The 17,147-nt window shown below is 49.7% G+C and overlaps 2 protein-coding genes and 1 pseudogene across 2 annotated transcripts; 1 reads left to right on the top strand and 2 right to left on the bottom strand.

The window, feature by feature from the left end:
- Positions 1-5,123: 5,123 nt before the first annotated feature.
- LOC101767754 lies at positions 5,124-7,335 on the bottom strand (annotated as a pseudogene).
- Positions 7,336-12,053: 4,718 nt separating this feature from the next.
- LOC101764892 (dirigent protein 10) lies at positions 12,054-13,325 on the top strand. The gene has a single exon (XM_004968197.2). The coding sequence runs from the start codon at positions 12,118-12,120 to the stop codon at positions 13,150-13,152; it is 1,035 nt and encodes a 344-aa protein (XP_004968254.1). The 5' UTR covers positions 12,054-12,117; the 3' UTR covers positions 13,153-13,325.
- A 144-nt stretch (positions 13,326-13,469) lies between these two features.
- LOC101765285 (ubiquitin carboxyl-terminal hydrolase 2) lies at positions 13,470-16,427 on the bottom strand. Its single transcript, XM_004968199.3, has 6 exons — positions 16,267-16,427; positions 15,986-16,041; positions 15,325-15,371; positions 14,747-14,793; positions 14,560-14,662; positions 13,470-14,475 (listed from the first exon to the last, which is right to left on the bottom strand). The coding sequence occupies exons 2-6, from the start codon at positions 16,014-16,016 to the stop codon at positions 13,705-13,707; spliced, it is 999 nt and encodes a 332-aa protein (XP_004968256.1). The 5' UTR covers positions 16,017-16,041; positions 16,267-16,427; the 3' UTR covers positions 13,470-13,704.
- Between the last annotated feature and the right edge of the window lie 720 nt (positions 16,428-17,147).

Genomic DNA, 17,147 nt, shown 5'->3' on the forward strand with positions numbered 1-17,147 from the left:
GTGCTAGTATGTGTCGAGGTCTACATGTAGTAGTACTAAGTTCTACGTAATTCCTGGTATCACTAAGTGATGCCTTTGAGAGGTGGAGTTCAAGGTGGGGTGGCGGGCGGGGCGGTTGGCGGAGGTGGAAGGTCGGAGGGGCGACGGCGGGGTGGAAGCGGGACGGCGGGGGCCGACAGCGGGCGTGAGGGTGGAGGAGCAGGCGGGCGGCGGGGGTCGGCGGCGGGCACGGGGGAGCAGGCGGGTGGCGGGGGCGAAAGAGCAAGCGGGGGTCGGTGGGGGTAGAGGAGCAGGCGGGCGGGGGCGGAGGAGGGGGCCGGCAGCAGGGAGGCGGGGTCCGGCGGCCGAGGGGGAGGGCGAGGTGGTCGGGATTCATTTTTTTTATTTTTTTAATACTCTGCACGGCAAAAAATTGCATCCGCGAAGAATCAAACCTGGAACTTCAAGTATCGGGAGTTGCACTAATCAATCAAGCTGCGTGAGGTTGTTGTCTATGAAGGATCCGCAACCCTATTTAATAGGGGTAGATAGGAAAAACTATACCCTAATTAATCACTCCTTAGTATGCTAAATGCTGTCTAAACGACTTCCTTTTCCTATACGGAGGGAGTACATGTGCATTTTTACTATTTTAGTGTCAGATCGACTGCAGGTAGTGATAAATTGTTTTTACATTTTGGAAGGTTGCAACAACGACAAGTCCTGGAGCCGTGTTGGGAGGGGGGTGCAAGGCGTGCTAAACAACATTTGAGAAGATGAGACAGATTTTGAGCAAGTTGATAGTAACATTTCAGCAGCGACGCGTGCAATGGGAACATAAATCAAATTAAGCTATAATCCCGCAAATCCGATTTTTATTCAGGAAGTGACTAGCATTTAGGAACAGACATTTCAGAATTCAGACCACTCACTAGCAAAGTTTCACCGAAACCTTGCGACGAATCAATAGACATTCTGTGGCATTTGGTCGACAAAGTTTCAAAGGCATATGATTATAAACATGAAACATCCGTAGGAACCAACATCCGACTTGTCAGTTGTTTTGGCTAGTGCTTGCCGTTTCAATAGAAACAACAAACCTGCTGCATAATCCAGCGCAAAGTTGATTCTACGCGCGAGACCGAGTCCGCCGCGTGCGCTGCCCACCCGACCACCTCCCAGCCTCCCAGGTCCCCACGTGCATGGGGAGGAGGTGAGGGCTCCCCTTCCCTTTCGACACCGGCAGCCCGTGCGCTTCCCGGCAGATGGGCAGAGGCGAGACCTGTGGCTCCTTCCGGCGAGCTGAGCCGCGGCAGCGGCTCCGGAGGGCGCGCGCGGTGGCCGTCCGGTGAGGGCTCCTCTTCCCCTTTCCTCTTCATTGCCGGAAGGCAGCTGGGGCTCCGGCTTGTCTACGACGGCGGCGACGATGGCGCAGCTGCCCCGGCGAAGCAGCACGGCGGCGACAAGCACTGCCACTCCCAACAAATCCCCATTTCTCTTTCTCTTTTTTCTCCCAAAAGTTGTGTTTCTATATTTTTGTTTTCGAATTTGTGGTCCATTTTTGTCTCTAATCTTTGTTCCAATATTCCTTATCGATTTATATATATATATATATATATATATATATATATATATATATATCTTACAATCACAATGTATGCACATAACTTTTGTTTGGCATAATTTGTTCATGATTTATGCACACAATTTTCTCATAACTTTTGTTTGGTATAATTTGTTCATGATTTATGCACATAATTTGCTCGTATATTCTTCTGTTCATACTTTATGAGCACAATTTTTGTATATAACTTCTGTAGCTCACAATTTATCAACATAATTTTTGTGTAACTTTTGCGTTGCATAACTCTATGACCAAATTTATCTGTATAAATTTTTGCTCGTATAATTTTTTTTAACGAATGGGCACGAGACTGTGCCTATTTCATTGATAGAGTAGATTATTACAGTAGTGTTTCATAATATGTCACTCTTACGCGATTACTCTCTAGATGAAAAGGTCGCTAAAGCTTTTGCCCCTGCTAAAATCCATGTTCCTGCTTCCTCCTTGATTTTAGCCAGCAATGAGGTTGCTGCCATCTCTTGATGGTTGAAAATTCGCCTATTTCGCTCCTTCCAGATTTCCCATATTATCAGCAGCGCCATAGAGCATGTTCCCTTCCTAGGGGCTTCGGTCCTTGTAGTCATATTCATCCACCATTCCAGAGCGTTATCGGTTGGGGGCCATTCCGAGGGTTGTATGCTTGGTTGCGATGTCCAAGTGGCCACGAGGCTCCATATTCGCTTGGTGTATCTACACTGAGCCACTAGATGGTGTGCTGTCTCTTGTTGTATACGGCACAAGGGACATGCAGGGGAGTGAGGCCATCCTCGTCGCGCAAGTCGATCAGCTGTCCATACGCGGTTTTGGAGGATCAACCATGCGAAAAACTTGCATTTCGGTGGCGCCCAGCAGTGCCATATTGTTTTGTAGTGTGGCGCATAAGTGGATCCCTAGAACTGCGCCTTGTATGCTGATGCCGCTGAGTATTTTCCGTTAGACGTGAATTTCCATTGTATTGTGTCTTCCTGTTGTGTTTGCATTTGCAGCCGCACCATTACTGCTAGACGCCATAGTGCTACAAATTCTTGGAGGTGTTGTGTTGTCAGTCCTTCATGGATGTTTATGTCTGCCACCCAGCTATTGTTATATAAGGCTTCTGCTAGTTTTTTATGCTTTCCCGTGGATAGCATATATATGTTGGGCGCAATGTCTTTTGGCCTATTTCCTTGTCCCCAGGTTGAATGCCAGAAGCTTGTTTTGCGTCCATTACCCACTGTGATTGTTGTGCAAGCCGCGAACAAATGTTGATCGGAGTTGTCACATGGTATCTCCGTTCCAATCCATGTTTTCCGCGGTGATTCCCACTCGTGCCAAATCCAGCGCAGTCTCAATGCTCTAGCGAATTTGTGTAGGTTTAGCACTCCTAACCCCCCATTTTCTTTTGGTAAGCAGGTTTTGATTCAATTAACCTTGCATTTGCCGCCTGTAAGCGTTGTGTCTCCGACCCAGATGAATCATTTTCTTATTTTGTCTAGTTCGTCTAATACTTCGTTTGGTGCTTTTATGACGGTTAGTAGGTATAATGGCTGCGCTGAAAGCACTGCTTTGGTGAGGCAAACCCGTCCTGCTTGAGAGAGATTGCGTTTACCTCAAGAAAACAGCTGGGTTCACCAGCTTACAGGGAGGTAAATAGCAGCTTCAGCTATGGTCACCAGCTTACATCGGATAAGCTTTTATTTGATTCATTTTATTCAGTCAGTGCATATTTGTTTCCCCACGGTGCTAGCTAGTCGTCTAGTAGGAGGAAGTGCTCCAAGAAGGCAGAAGCCGTCTTGTTGCCGTTGACCGTGAAAGCTCCCGTACGTCGCCGGCCATCACCGCACCGACGACCTCCATGGCTCCATCGACGGCCCCGCTGTCGTGCCCCAATCACAGGGGCTTGCACTACAGACAGAGTCGTAGTCGGACTACTCCGATCGGACTCGGTCGAGTTGGTGGGTGCGAGTCGGTTCGTGAGGTTGCCAATTCCGAATTTCCGATGGGAACAGGGCACCCTAGCTATAACCTATAAATTTAGGAGGCCGCGTACGTAGAAATCCATCCGATCTGGTCGATCGCAACTAACCAAGGCCGCGTGCGCCCTAACCGATCGAGCTAGCGAAGCCATGGCGGAAGAACTTCTCGTGGGCGGCTTCTCTACTCAAACCAAGGCCATGCGCATGCGCGCCGCCGCCTTGGCCTCCGACACCGCGGAGGAGTTCCTAGAGCTGATCCAGGACTTGATCGAGCCCGCAGAGTCGTCACCGATGGAGGATTAGCAGCAGCAACATCATCAAGAAGAAGAAGACGAAGCAGCAGAGATCGCGGAGCTGGACCTCTTCTGGTCGCGCCTCATGGAGCGGCCCGACGAGTTTGACTACTACCCGCCCTTCGACTCCACCAAGAGCGCAGTGCCCATGGAGGGCGTGCAGGCGTGGGCCGAGGAAGATCGGGAGCTGTTTGACGAGTTCATCAACATCTTTTCTGACGTTGAGGAAGGAGACACCGCAGCCATGGAGGATGACGGCGAAGACGCGTGGGCCGAGGACGAAGATGACTTCTTGGACGACGGCTTCATCCAAGATATCGCTGGGGGAGGAGGCCACGCCGGCGTTGTGGCGCCACCGCTCGATCTCGAGCTCAGATTGTAGATTAAGATTTCGAGTCTGCCGCGTGTGTGATTCTCTTCTTCACAGCTACTCAAAGACAAACTTTTAGATGGCATAAGAATCCTTCTCTTTGTTTGCACGTAGATTTGTATTTTTTTTTCCGTTCTTTGTTTGCAAGACAGCTGCTGTGATATTGATGTTCGTTGGTTATCTTGCTTGTTCAAACACTGTAACCTAAGCTTGTAGATGCAAACTCATTCTTCTACATACATAAGCCTTGTTAAGTTGTTTGTTTGCAGTCCTCCTTTATGTGCTATCAGATCAGATCGAATTGCAGTTTCCTCCTAATCACAAACCTGTTCATTTGCCTGAAGGTTTTTTTTATAGAAAATTTACATTAAGATGAAAAACAAAATGAAGACAATAAAGCTGGACTCACAGCGAAATTGAATGTTCTTTAATTGAATGTGTAGGTTTAGCACAATGGACCAGTACCATGCAATTTTTTCCGCCAGCATGAGCCACAATGGACATAGATGAGACGTGGTGAAATTTGAATCCTTTGTTCGAAGGAAATCAATCTAGAAGAGGAAATTAATCTATAAATGGTGCTGAAAAAAAAGGCAATTCCTGAGTCTGATTGCTCGGAAGTCATCAAGGCTTTGTCAATGGGTACAAAAAATAGAACCTCTTTTGTTTTTGTGATCAGAGACTTTGCAGGCTAGTAGTAGTTTGTCGGAAGTTTGTTTCCAGGCAGTAAAGAGAGATCAAAATAATATAGTTTCTCATGAATTGGCACGGTTGGCGAAACGTATTGTACTGTACATACTGCAGTACGGCGTACACAAGTTCCCTTTTGTGTCAAGTCTATAGTTGCCCAGTAGTGTACCCTTGTTCCTGAGTAATGAATGGATCTCTCTTTTTCTAAAAAAAAAAGTGCAACATCGAGAAATATATATTTAAAAAGGAACAAATTTACAGGAGTGAGAGCATAAAAAATTATTTGTATGTGGATTTATGGGGAAAAAAACAGCAGCATATACCAGCGAGCTAAATTTGTGATGATCCACTACCACTCGTAAAGGTTACTGACGTACTCGAAACGGTTGTCATCCGTTGCGTTGACGATTGTGGTCTTGCAAACATGGTCTCGAGCAACCTCGGCAGCGGTGGCATGTCGCGATCAAGCACACCCTCCAGCATCTGAACCACTTCCCCCATCGTCGGCCGGTGAGCCTCGTCGTCCTGGATGCACCAGCACGCCACCTTGCAGGCCCTCTCCACCTCCTTGAGGTTCGCGTCACCGCACAGCCTCTCGTCCAGCAGCGACCTCACGTCCCCCTCGATCAGCTCCCTCGCGGCTTTCATGGGGAAATACGCGACATGGTCACCATCAGACTCAGAGGTCGTGTAGCACTCCTCGCCGGCGCCGGAGTTCCTCCTCCCCGACACGAGCTCCAGCAGCACCATGCCGTAGTTGTACACGTCGACCTTGGCCGTGACGGCCGTCCCGCCGATCCACTCCGGCGCGAGGTACCCCTTGGTGCCCCTCATCGTGGTCAGCACGCGGCTGAAGCCCCGCCCGACGAGCTTGGCCATCCCGAAGTCGGCGATCTTCGGGAGCAGCAACGCGTCCAGGAGGATGTTCTGCGGCTTGACGTCGCAGTGGATGATCCAGTCCCGGCACCCCCTCATGGAGGTAGGAGAGGCCCCTGGCGACTCCGACGGCGATCTGGTACCGGGCGCCCCAGTCCAAGAACACGCCGCCGTCGCCGTCGCTCTGGAACAGGTGGATGTCGAGGGACCGGTTCGGCACGTGCACGTAGACGAGGAACCGGTTCTCGCCTTCGCAGCAGAAGCCAACCAGTTTCACCACGTTGATGTGCTGGATGACGCCGATCGAGCTCACTTCAGCTCTGAATTGCTTCTCTCCCTGGAAGCTGCCGTCCAATCTCTTCACGGCCAAACAAAGCATCAGACAAGCTACATTAGAAATTGCACTAGTACCGTTGCTTTGGGTTTGTTTTGCGTTGATCAATCCGTCCAGCCAAACAAAGCATCCCTGGCTGCCATAGGAATACGCGATGCAAGAGCGGTTGTTCAGGCAACTCGTCGAGCATTCAGACGAACTCCTAACGTTTATCAAGCCATGCTCTCTGTCAGGCAACCCAATGCTAAGCATGGAGAAGAACCCATCAGTTGAAGATGCTTCACTTCTGGTGCATCCCTGACACATCCTCCTGTCCGATCACCCTGCTCCCAACCCCTCTCCGACCTCAGTGAGAAGCCCTTCATGCAGCTGCAGGGCTGCGGCGCGGCGTAGCTGCAGAGCGTGAAAGCCCCGCAGGCGGCGTACACGTCGCACTGCGCCTTCGGGCCGGCGTAGAGCGTCAGCCAGTCCTGTGACGCGTCGATCCAGACCTGATGCTTGTTCTGGCCGGTGACGTCGACAATGTTGCGTGTCACCGTCCCGTCGGTGGTGACGTTGAACTGGAGGTACTCTTCTCTTCCGTAGTCGACGAACGCGAGGTGGAAGTTGGGCACGTTCCCCGCCAGCTCCGGGATGTTGCCGAAGTACTTGCCGCTCCACGCGCCAGTGGACCAGTAGGCGACGGAGGAGTCGCAGAGCTTGAGCACGAGCTGGGGAACGTCGGGGTCGACCTCGAAGCAGTAGGGTCCCGGGAACGGGGTGGCGGAGCTCTTCCTGGAGACGAGGCGGCGGTTCACGCCGGTGGCCTTGTTCCGGCCGAGCTTCGCGCTGGGGAGCAGCGTGTCGGTCGGGTGGTCGAAGCTCTGCCACAGCGTGCGGGGGGCCGAGGAGCTGGAGGCGTCGAGGAGGACGAGGTTTCCGCTGTCGAGGAGCACGGCGACGGTGGCGTTCTTGGCTATGGCCTGGGCCGGTTGGGCGGACCAGTTGATTTTGTTGGTGGCCTGGTTCGCCACGACGAGATCGCCGACGGCGGAGACGGTGAGCTCCGGCGACGCAGCGGCGTCGGCGACGGGGCTGGCGCCGTTGGCCACCCACACCATGGTCCATTCGCGGACCGCGGTGAACCATACGCCGAGGTACCACGGTTCGGCCGCGGCGCGGCGGTCCCGTCGCCATCGGGGGCCCTGAACAAGCCGAGCGCGAACTTGGTGTTGTTGGAGGTTGGGAGAATGGTGCTGCGGTCCTGCGGCCGGCAACGAGGATGGTGGTGGGGGTTGGGAGGCGTGCGAGATGCGGCGAGCGGCCTGCAGCAGCCAGCAGATGCGGGAGGGATAAGAAGAGGAGGACGAGCAAGTTGGTTGGTGACGGTTTTCGAATGTAGCTACGTGGGCTGGGCTAAAATGTTAGCTGTTGGGCGTTGGGCTTCTCGGGTTCCTAGGCTAGATATTTCGGGTTGTTCGGGGATTTCGGGCACTAGGGTTGCAAACTCGAATTACCCGTAATAATTTTAGGTTTCTGGACTTAGCATCCGAGATACCTTCGGGTTTATCGGGGTGTTGGAAAAAGGTTTATCAGGTGTCGGATTTTCCAAGTTCGGGATCGGCTTTTCGGGTTCAGGATTCGAGTTTTGTGCCCACCCCTAAAGTAGTTGGTTAAGATCCAGTGCGGGTGTTTCTAGCCGAAGTTTCTAGTCCAAAACCTCCTAGCAAGAGCCAAGAAGCTATATCTAGTATTTCAACGCTCGGAGGGTAACAAAACAAAGGCAAAGGTGCCGGTCATGCCGCAACCGGTCTGATCGGTTTGCAAACCGGTCTAACCGCTTCTTTTAGGGTTTCGTAAAATAAATCATGGTTAAACCAAGAAACCTGAGATTGGTGTTTGGAAAACCGTTGAATCAAAAGGCCGTAGCAAGCATCAAAACGGAAAGCTGAAACCCAATACGAAGCTTCCGACTAAGTCCCAAAGACAAAAGGATGCCAATGATGCTAGTCGGTCTAAAAGTTCCAAGCACTTAAAATCTGCTTCAAAACAGAAGTTCCATGATCGGAATCGGCAATGGAATAACTTTCCAACATCGATGTCGTCTTTATCACATGGATCATTCATGCCTATGCAATGGGGCCTTACTATAATATGCCAATGGCCTTCTCATAATTCATGGACGTCGTCTCCTCCTAGATACTTTTCTCCGGATACTACATATAGGGAGCCGATAATTAATCAGCCACCACCTACAAATGATGACCGTTTTGATCATAAGAATCGGTCTATAGTGAAACATAAGCACAAGGTGATTAAACAAGTCTACCGTGTCAAAAAGGATGGTAGATTAAATCAAAATTTAGATTTGATACTGGACATAGAAAAGTCGAACATTGAATAATCATCGGCTATATCTGTTGATGAAGTTGTCCCTAATGATGAGTATGTTTCAAATATTATAGCTGAACAACAATCAAGTTCGACTGGGGGGCAAGATAACCTCAAAGTGGTTGGTTCTGAAGGAACCGGTCTGACCAGTTTTGCCAAAAATTCTAGCAGAGCTAAAAGTGTCACATCGAGGAACAAGGTGATGAAGAAGAAACTAAACTTTGCTGAATTGTTGCATAAGTACTAGAAGATAGCCGAGCAAAAGTGAAGCAATCCCTTAGGAGATGATCAAAGTAGGAATTCTTCGTCACCAAGAGCAAAGAAGCATCAACGATCATCGTATTGGTCTTCATTATTTATTCTGTCGATGCATATAGGTATATCTGATTTAATACATGGTTTTGGTATAATTCTTGGTTATTATCTTATGATTATCAATATTATGCTTATGTCATAATTGGTTACCATGGCCACATCGAGCTTTCTGTTCTTAGATATGTTTAGATATTCAAAGCTGAAAGTTGATGCCATAATTGTACTTGTCAGAATATTATTTCTGCTACATTACTATCCATAAAGGCTTTAGAAACCATATGTATTATTTATCATCGTATTTAGACAATTTTGATCATTGAGAATGTTTTCTGGCACGCAAGCTTTGCCAGAAAAACAGGGGGGCATGTGTTCGAGGTCAAAATTGGCATAATTGGACGAGCAGGTCTCTGAACCGGTCTCCCAACTGGTCAAACCGGTTTGGTCAAAGTGCTTAAAATGTAAATTAGACTTCATCATTGTGTAGCTCTTGTCGAGTAGATCAAAATTCTATATAGAATGTCCAATTTGAAGTTCGGATGAGAGAGTAATGATCTCAGAAAAATCTGCCCCCGAGGGGACATTCAGACCGGTTTAGGTCTATAGAGTCCGAGTAGAAGTTATATTTTTGCACGATATTTGGAAAGGTTTCAACTTCAAACGGAGCAAGACCTCCCCATCTATAAATATAAAGGGTCACAGGCGATTGACAAATTTATCTTTTATCTTTTACTTTTTTCCTTTTTACCGTACTTTTCCAACCCCCATGTGCTATTCTTCTCCTGTCTCCATGACGTGAGGAGGCGCTCTAGCTGGCCTGCTAAGCCTAGGGCAACCCAAAGTGCGCCTGCTCCGACAGGATCCCTCCCGAACGAGCGTTCATTGGATCTTTGCCGGACTTCCCGACGAATCCGATCTGACCGGCCATCATACCGATCTGACCGGCATGTGCAGAGGAGCAGTGCAGAGGAGCAGTGAGGAGCCCCTCCACGCGCCACACGTTCAAGTGATTTTCATGTGTTAGCCCTAAATTTGCATCAACAGTTGATTTCACTTTCTAGCTGAGATCGATTTGGGCCAATTTAGATTGGGTTTGAATGGTCTGCGCACGTGTGATGTGGAAGGATCCTTCCAGATCTTCACGCCCGTCTCTCCCACCACGCCTGACGCTGCTAATTTGTTGCCAGAAGATGCTATTTAACGCAAGGATCAAGTTCCCATTGTGACATTGAATGGCAAGCGTAGGCTGCTGCTTGGCAGACAGCGAAAACCATGTTCAGGAACCGGTAGGAGGTAGCTAGCAGTGGTGGTTTTGTTCAGTTGGAAGCTGCTCGTTAGTTTAGATCAGTTTGGTTTTAAAATGAGCATCGGTTGGTCTGGTTGGATCCGCCTGCTGTGATAAATTAGAAATAGTTTGGTGCAGCTTTGGTTTGGATTTCAAACCATTACCAGCTTTGAACAGCGGCGGGGAACCTTCGGCAAGTCGACGACGACGTCGACGACAGCAGCCCTAAAAACAATGCACGCGCCACCGCGGTGTGGTCAAGGGTGTTTGGTTTCACAGATTAAAATTTAGTCCATGTCTAGTCCATATCACATCGAATATTTAGATACTAATTAAGAGTATTAAACATAGACTAATTACAAATACTAATTAAAAGTATTGAACATAGACTAATTACAAATATGTAATTAGTCTATGTTAGTATCTAAACATTCGATGTGATAGGACTTCTGAACCAAACGTCGCTTTTATCATGTCTTTCACCGATCACCATGGTCTGTCGGGGGCCTTCGTTCAATGCGCCCGTGGAAATTCAAAGCTTTTTCTCACGCGACCCCTGTCCCTCCCTATACGCAAGCAGGCCAAGGGAAAAAGTGGAAAAAGTGCCAGGATGGTTCAGTTGTTAGAAGACGTGTGTTCTAGATTGTGTACCGGATGGTAATGGATCATGACCCTCATGCCTCCTTCACAATCTAACTTAGCTCTATCTATTTTTTAGTTAAAATCATATAAATTTATGACCCGATCCTTATTGAACCCGATCCTTAAATTTTCTATTCTAAATTAAAGGATCCTTTTACCACCGGTCAGCGGATCAGGTGACCACAACACAAAGTTGAGGTCCGATCGTCGGTCTTTGCATCAGCATGCGTGCCGGGTGCGTTTTACTCTGTTACGTCGGCGGCGGCGGCGGCGGCGCCAGCATAACGCTGAAGCTAACGGGCCGCCGCTGCCACGCACGGCGACGGTGGTGTTTCATATGGCTGTGCTGTGGGCAGATCTACCAGAAGCAGAACAAGAAGTTATTGTCTCGGTGGCTTGGTTCACCACGACGACGTCATTGCCGAACGTAAACGTGCTATTGTCGGCGAGGGCCTGTCCGGCCGAGACAGTGACACCTAGTGTCCGTCGCGGTCGCGGCGGAGCTACACGCGCCGATCGGAGGGCGCGGAGACCGGCGAGGGTGGGCAGGATGGCACTGACACAAGGTTCAGTTGGAGTTCAATAACATGTGAACCCGGGCACGGGCAGCACGTGCCGACACCGCGGCGGAGACGGCAGAGGAGCAACGGTGGCCCGGGCGGCGGCCGGCGGGCAGCGAAGCCGGGCCAGGAATCTAATCGCCCGCTGCAGCCGGCGGGCAGCGAAGCCGGGCGAAAGCGCCGCCCGCGCCCGCCCAGCGGCGGCGGGGAACCTCCGCCAAGTTGCCGACGGCGACAGCGCCATACGGCGTGGTTACTGGTTAGTGGCCGGCTGGCCGCGGCCGCCCCTACGTGCTTTTGTGCTTACTATTCACCGTGGTCGGTGCCGCGCGCCACAGTTCTCCGGTTCGGCCGTGGAATTGGAGGCCATTTCACGCGAGGCCACCTGTCCCCCAGTCCGGCGGCCTGCAGCCTGCTGGAGCCACTAGGCCGCCGCTCGCGCGGAATCGATCTTCCTTGGCCTTTAACGGGCCCACGTTCTTGAAGGAGCTCGAGAAAACTGGGCCGCGCCTAGCAGTTTACGCAACAACTCGGGCCGTTCAGCGCCAAAAACGAAGACGAGACAGACAGCACGCGACAAGCGAGCGCAACTAAACCATTGGTTCCTTCCTCCAAAATGAGCAAGTGAGCAACTCCACACCACCAACCACTCAACGATCAAAGATTCAAAAGCTATCAAAATGCTCATACGCGGCACGGCGCATCCCGATCCCTGTATATAAGATCTCATGTCTGAGCGACTCAACCCGTCATCACAGTCGCAGCTCGGGAGATACAGCAGTGACAGTGCCATCAGTGCTGCAGGGCAAAGCAGACAGCCAGCTCAGATGGCGTCCAAGAAGCCAGCAGCCACTGTCACCCTCTCTTCCCTCCTCCTCCTGCTCCTCGTCGCGTCCGGCGCCACCGCGGCGAGGCCGACGCGCCAGCTGACTTCCGGCGGCGGCGGCGACGACGACACTGGTGCTGCTGCTGCTGCTGCTGTCGCGCCAGCTGCCGCACCGACTGTGGCGCCCGTGGCTGCTGACGCGCCGACCGCTGCCAATGCCATCCCGGCTGCGGCAGGGGCGGCCGGCGCCGCGGCGTCAGGTGGCGCTGCGGCAGCGCCAGTCGCGGCAAGCACCATCCCGGTGGGGGCGGGTGCAGCGGTGGCGAACCCCACGGGCGACCACGGGATGGTGTTCTTCATGCACGACATCCTGGGCGGCACGAACCCGTCGGCGCGCATCGTGGCCGGCATCGTCGACAACGCGGCGGTCACGGGACAGCTCCCCTTCGCGCGGCCCAACGGCGCCGTGCTGCCGCTCAGCAGCGGCGTCAACGTCAACTCCGGCGCGGCGAGCGCCATCGACAACAACAACATCCCCTTCCTCACGGGCCTCGGCGGCGCCACCAACGCCGTCAAGTCCATCAACAACAACAACAACAACAACGGCGGCAACGGCGTGCCCATCTTCGCCGGCGGCAGCCTGCCGCAGGGCACCACGTTGCAGAAGCTCCTCTTCGGGACCATGACGGTGGTGGACGACGAGCTCACGGAGGCGCCGGAGCTGGGGTCCGCAGCGGTCGGCCGGGCGCAGGGCTTCTACATCGCCAGCTCGGAGGAGGGCGTCAGCCAGACGGTGGCAGTCACGGCCATGTTCAAGGAAGGCGGGTTCGACGACACCATCAGCTTCTTCGGCGTGCACCGCACCGCCGACTCGGAGTCGCACCTCGCCATCGTCGGTGGCACCGGGAAGTACGTCGGCGCCAAGGGCTTCGCCAAGGTGGCCGTCGTCAGGCCCGGAGGGGTGGTGGCGTCCGGCGCACTGCTCGAGACCGACGGCGTCGAGACCGTGCTCCAGTTCACCGTCTTCCTCGTCTAAGTGTCCAAGTGTTGTTGTGAATGCCTCTTGAGTTGTTTGATGTTGCAACGAGTAGCATGCAAAATTGAAATGTACTGCTTCTGAAGTTGTGGTTTGCATGTGTTAAGTGTTCAAGCGTAATTAGTGTTACCAATGTATGGTCATTTTCAAATATGCAAGACCACTTGCACATTATTATTTAAGTCAGAATATTGCACCCTTCAAACTTCAAAGTTGAAAGCCATTGCAACTTCTAATTCACTTTAGGTTCAATAGATCGATGCGTGCAGGTGCAACTGGATCTGATATGAAAATTATAGTCTTACGTTTAAGTTTAATTTGACTGGCACAAAAGAAGCCTGCAAGTTGATTTTCCATGTATAAGTTAGTGAAACTGAGGAAGAAGAGCAATGGTCACTCATTATACATCCTTTGTATTGTGCCACGAACCTCTTGTATGACCATTTTTTTATTAATGGATAAGGTGGGGGATCCTGGATCTGCTCCTAGTCACAGCCAATCTCTACAAGAAATCGCAACTAAAGCAAACAATATGGATGCATTGCAGCTTTTTCACCTAGGATTGGAGCTGTGACTGTGAGACTTCTGTTTCGCCTTTGCCTTCTCTATCAGGGGCATCAACTGCTGCTTCTCCTCGAGAATCTTGAGGAAATTGAACAAGAACGGCACGTAGTTGTGCTTCCTCCTCATGTTCTCCATCTTCCACTTCTTCAACTTCTCTTCCTCCATTATGATCTTCTCCGTCACAGCCTCAATCTGAGCAGCCACCTCTGCTAGAGACTGCCCGACAGATGACATGTGCCTGGCGGAAGTATCGCTCATCTGCTGCAAGAGGCTCTCTCTCTGCCTCTGGAGGTCTTTGAGCTCTGCTGTGTACACCTCCTTCCGGTTCTTTAAGATTGCCATCAGACTGAATCTTACCTCATTCTGTGAGAACCGATCAATGTGCTCTTGAATCACGGGCTGTGCCACCCTAAGCCATCCGGCCTCACCAACACCACCTGAGCATTTCCCCAGGCTTATCGGCCCTTCCTTAAGTCCATCAAGCTCATACAGGACGCCATCCACTGGAACATAACTTATGAAGTGGTAGACATCGTCATCCTTGCTAGATGGTTTCTGCTCCTCGGAGACCTCTGACCTTGCAAATGAGTTGTTTAACATACGGATGCTTGTGCAATTGACTATGGCCAATCCCTTGAGCTCAGGTGGCAGGTCCTTTGCAAATTCCTTTAGCCTTTTAAGCTCATCACTAAGGGTGATGCCAGGAGAGTTCAAGAGAACAGAAAGGATAGCTTGGGTTGCACACGCGTTATTAATTATCTGCAAGTGAAGAACAGGCTTGATTTTAAAAGATACAGCTGAATGAAGGTGGCAGGAGTAGCTAGGCAACTCGATGCTTCTGACCTGGTTGGCAAAGAAAAGGTTTGGGATTGTATCCTTCATGACAGGACGCTCATCCTTTTCTGGAGGTCGCCATTTGTACAGCACTATGAGCCCATAAATTGGCCTGGAAACGCCAACAGAAATTCGGTGCCATTAATTTAGAAAAAAGAATGGCATTAGCGGTAATGCTAGATGTAAGATAACATACTGAAGATCATTGAGAGCATCCAGGTCAAGTGAGTAGAGTTCATCAACCTAATAAGGAGAAAAAGTTAGAATAGCATATCAAGCTCTACCAGCTTTCCTTGATGTAAAAGAAAGCAGAGCCTCACTCCGGTTTCCCAAAACATTAAATTTATGTTCTATATTGTTTACTATCAGTCTATGCTAAGGTGGCAGCAATGTTTTGAATAAAGGTCGTCGTGGGCTTGTAAAAGGCCGCTTCCATGGTTCAGGTAGCCTAAAGAGTTACTTTAACTAAACTGGTGGCCATTCATATGTTTTATTGGACCCTAACATCTTGCTAGGGTTCTTATATCATACAAATATCTGTTTTCATCCCAACTGTTTTTCAAATATTCTCATTGTTAATGCCAGAGTTGATCATTGCAAACGGTTCCATTCTATGAACAGGAAAAGATGCATTGTATGCTCACTTTGGTCGGTGCAAGCGCACCGGAATCACAATCCTACCGTATCGATACTAAAAGGTTGGGTGACTGTTTGCTAACCATCTACCTTTGTCAAGAACATGGACTCATAGAGCGAAAGTAGTTGATTACTTACTTGAAGACCTTTCAGTTGCATCTGCTGCAGCAGTTCCGTAAGAACACCTGTAATAACAGCATAAAAAGCTCATGAGTTGTTTCTTCCTTTGCCAGAAAGATGGTAACCAGTTACAAGGTGCAACAAGAAATTAACAGTGTGCAGTTGAGCCAGTTGACATATATATCACCATGTGGAGGAAGAGAGTTCTAGCCTTCTAGGCTCTAGAAATTATTTTCTCCCATTCCAACAGCAAATGCATAAGATAGGGAATTCTAAATTGAGAATGACCATTCTGTTAGTCAGGGACAATACGAAATCAAAAGGCAGAAATACTGCAAATTAGAAACTGGGAATGACCATTGTGTTACTCTGACACATTGTCCTAAAACACCTGGACACTCTCCTAAAGTTGCAACAGGTGTAGACAACCAGAGGCATGCGCGTCTCAATATTTTCCAGCCTTACTAAAGTAAGTTGCAACTCGCATGTACTGGTATCAAAAAGGTTACTCAGCTAAGGCAAATATGAAATACTGCTACAGCCAGACTGGTCAGAACACTTATCAATCAGCATACATCAGAGACCTAGAGGAACCTTATTAGTGTGCCACATGTGGAACGTATGCAAAAAGAGAAACAAATTTAATGTATAACTTCTTGGCAACAGACAATAAACTTACCAGGATCATTCTCGATTGCAGCCCAAGACATGTTGAGACGCTCGCTCCAGAGAATTCTGCGCATAGAAAACGGAAGTAATAAAGATGCATTCTGGAAATGCAGAAATTGGCACGGGCGGACCCAGCACAGGACATCTACACCGGATAATTATTGCAAACAAAATCGAAGTCAGTAGGAGAATATGTTGTCACTGGTTCAGATCCGAATACAAATAGCTTACGCTAGGTTTTGGGGTGCTCCGTTCCGCACAGCAGGAAGGGAAGAGAAGGGGAGGGCATACCTGTTGGGCGCTCGTCGCCGGCAAAGGGCCCGGCGAAGACGTGGGGGAAGGCGCTGCCGCGCGCCAAATCGTCGCCGCGAGAGACCAAGAGTGAAGGGAACGGGGAAAAGAAATAGAGACGAGGGGGAGCCGCCGTCCGCCGAGCCGGCAAAGGGTGAACGCCCAGCCGAAGTCAGGAGCCGCGACGCGGGGTCGGTTATTTTTTTTTCTTTAAGTAAGGTATCATTTTAGATAACATTTGTTTCGTAACGTAAATAGATTATACAAGGTAAGAGATTACGTTAAGCGTGGCCTGTAATCCATTGCCCCGTAATTAGAATACAGCCCATTCAAGAACATTACCGCTGCACATCCGCTGTAAACGGATCATAACTAGGTCGTTGCAACTTACCTTCTCCGTCAACTATAGCTCTGGTATTTGTTTGCATTTACAGTGTTGAACCAAACAAAATTTGGGATTTGATCCATCCATTACCAGTAGCGATGTATTTCATTTCCGTTTGGGTTTACGTTTACGGTCCATAACCCAACACTATCTTAATGTAATGATAGTAAAATTGGTTGATCAATTTTATTTAAAGAACTAAACCTATTATGATTATTAAATATTTAATGAGTTTTCCTCTAAAATCCAATACTTTTCTTATTTTTACTTTGTTTTATTTTTTTAGAAAAGAGATGGCACAAGAAATCAGAATAGATATGCCCATGAACACTATATATAGTATTACATACTTCATCCGTCCTAAATTGGAAGTCATTTTGATATACGGAGAAGTACACGCCTACATAAAAACACGCCATACTTGGCTGCTGTGATTGCTTGGTGCCGGAACGAAAGAAGTACTCGTAAGGCCGTATGGCATGTAACCAGCAATAAT

Source organism: Setaria italica, chromosome V, assembly GCF_000263155.2.
Source record: "Setaria italica strain Yugu1 chromosome V, Setaria_italica_v2.0, whole genome shotgun sequence".
NCBI lineage: Eukaryota > Viridiplantae > Streptophyta > Magnoliopsida > Poales > Poaceae > Setaria > Setaria italica.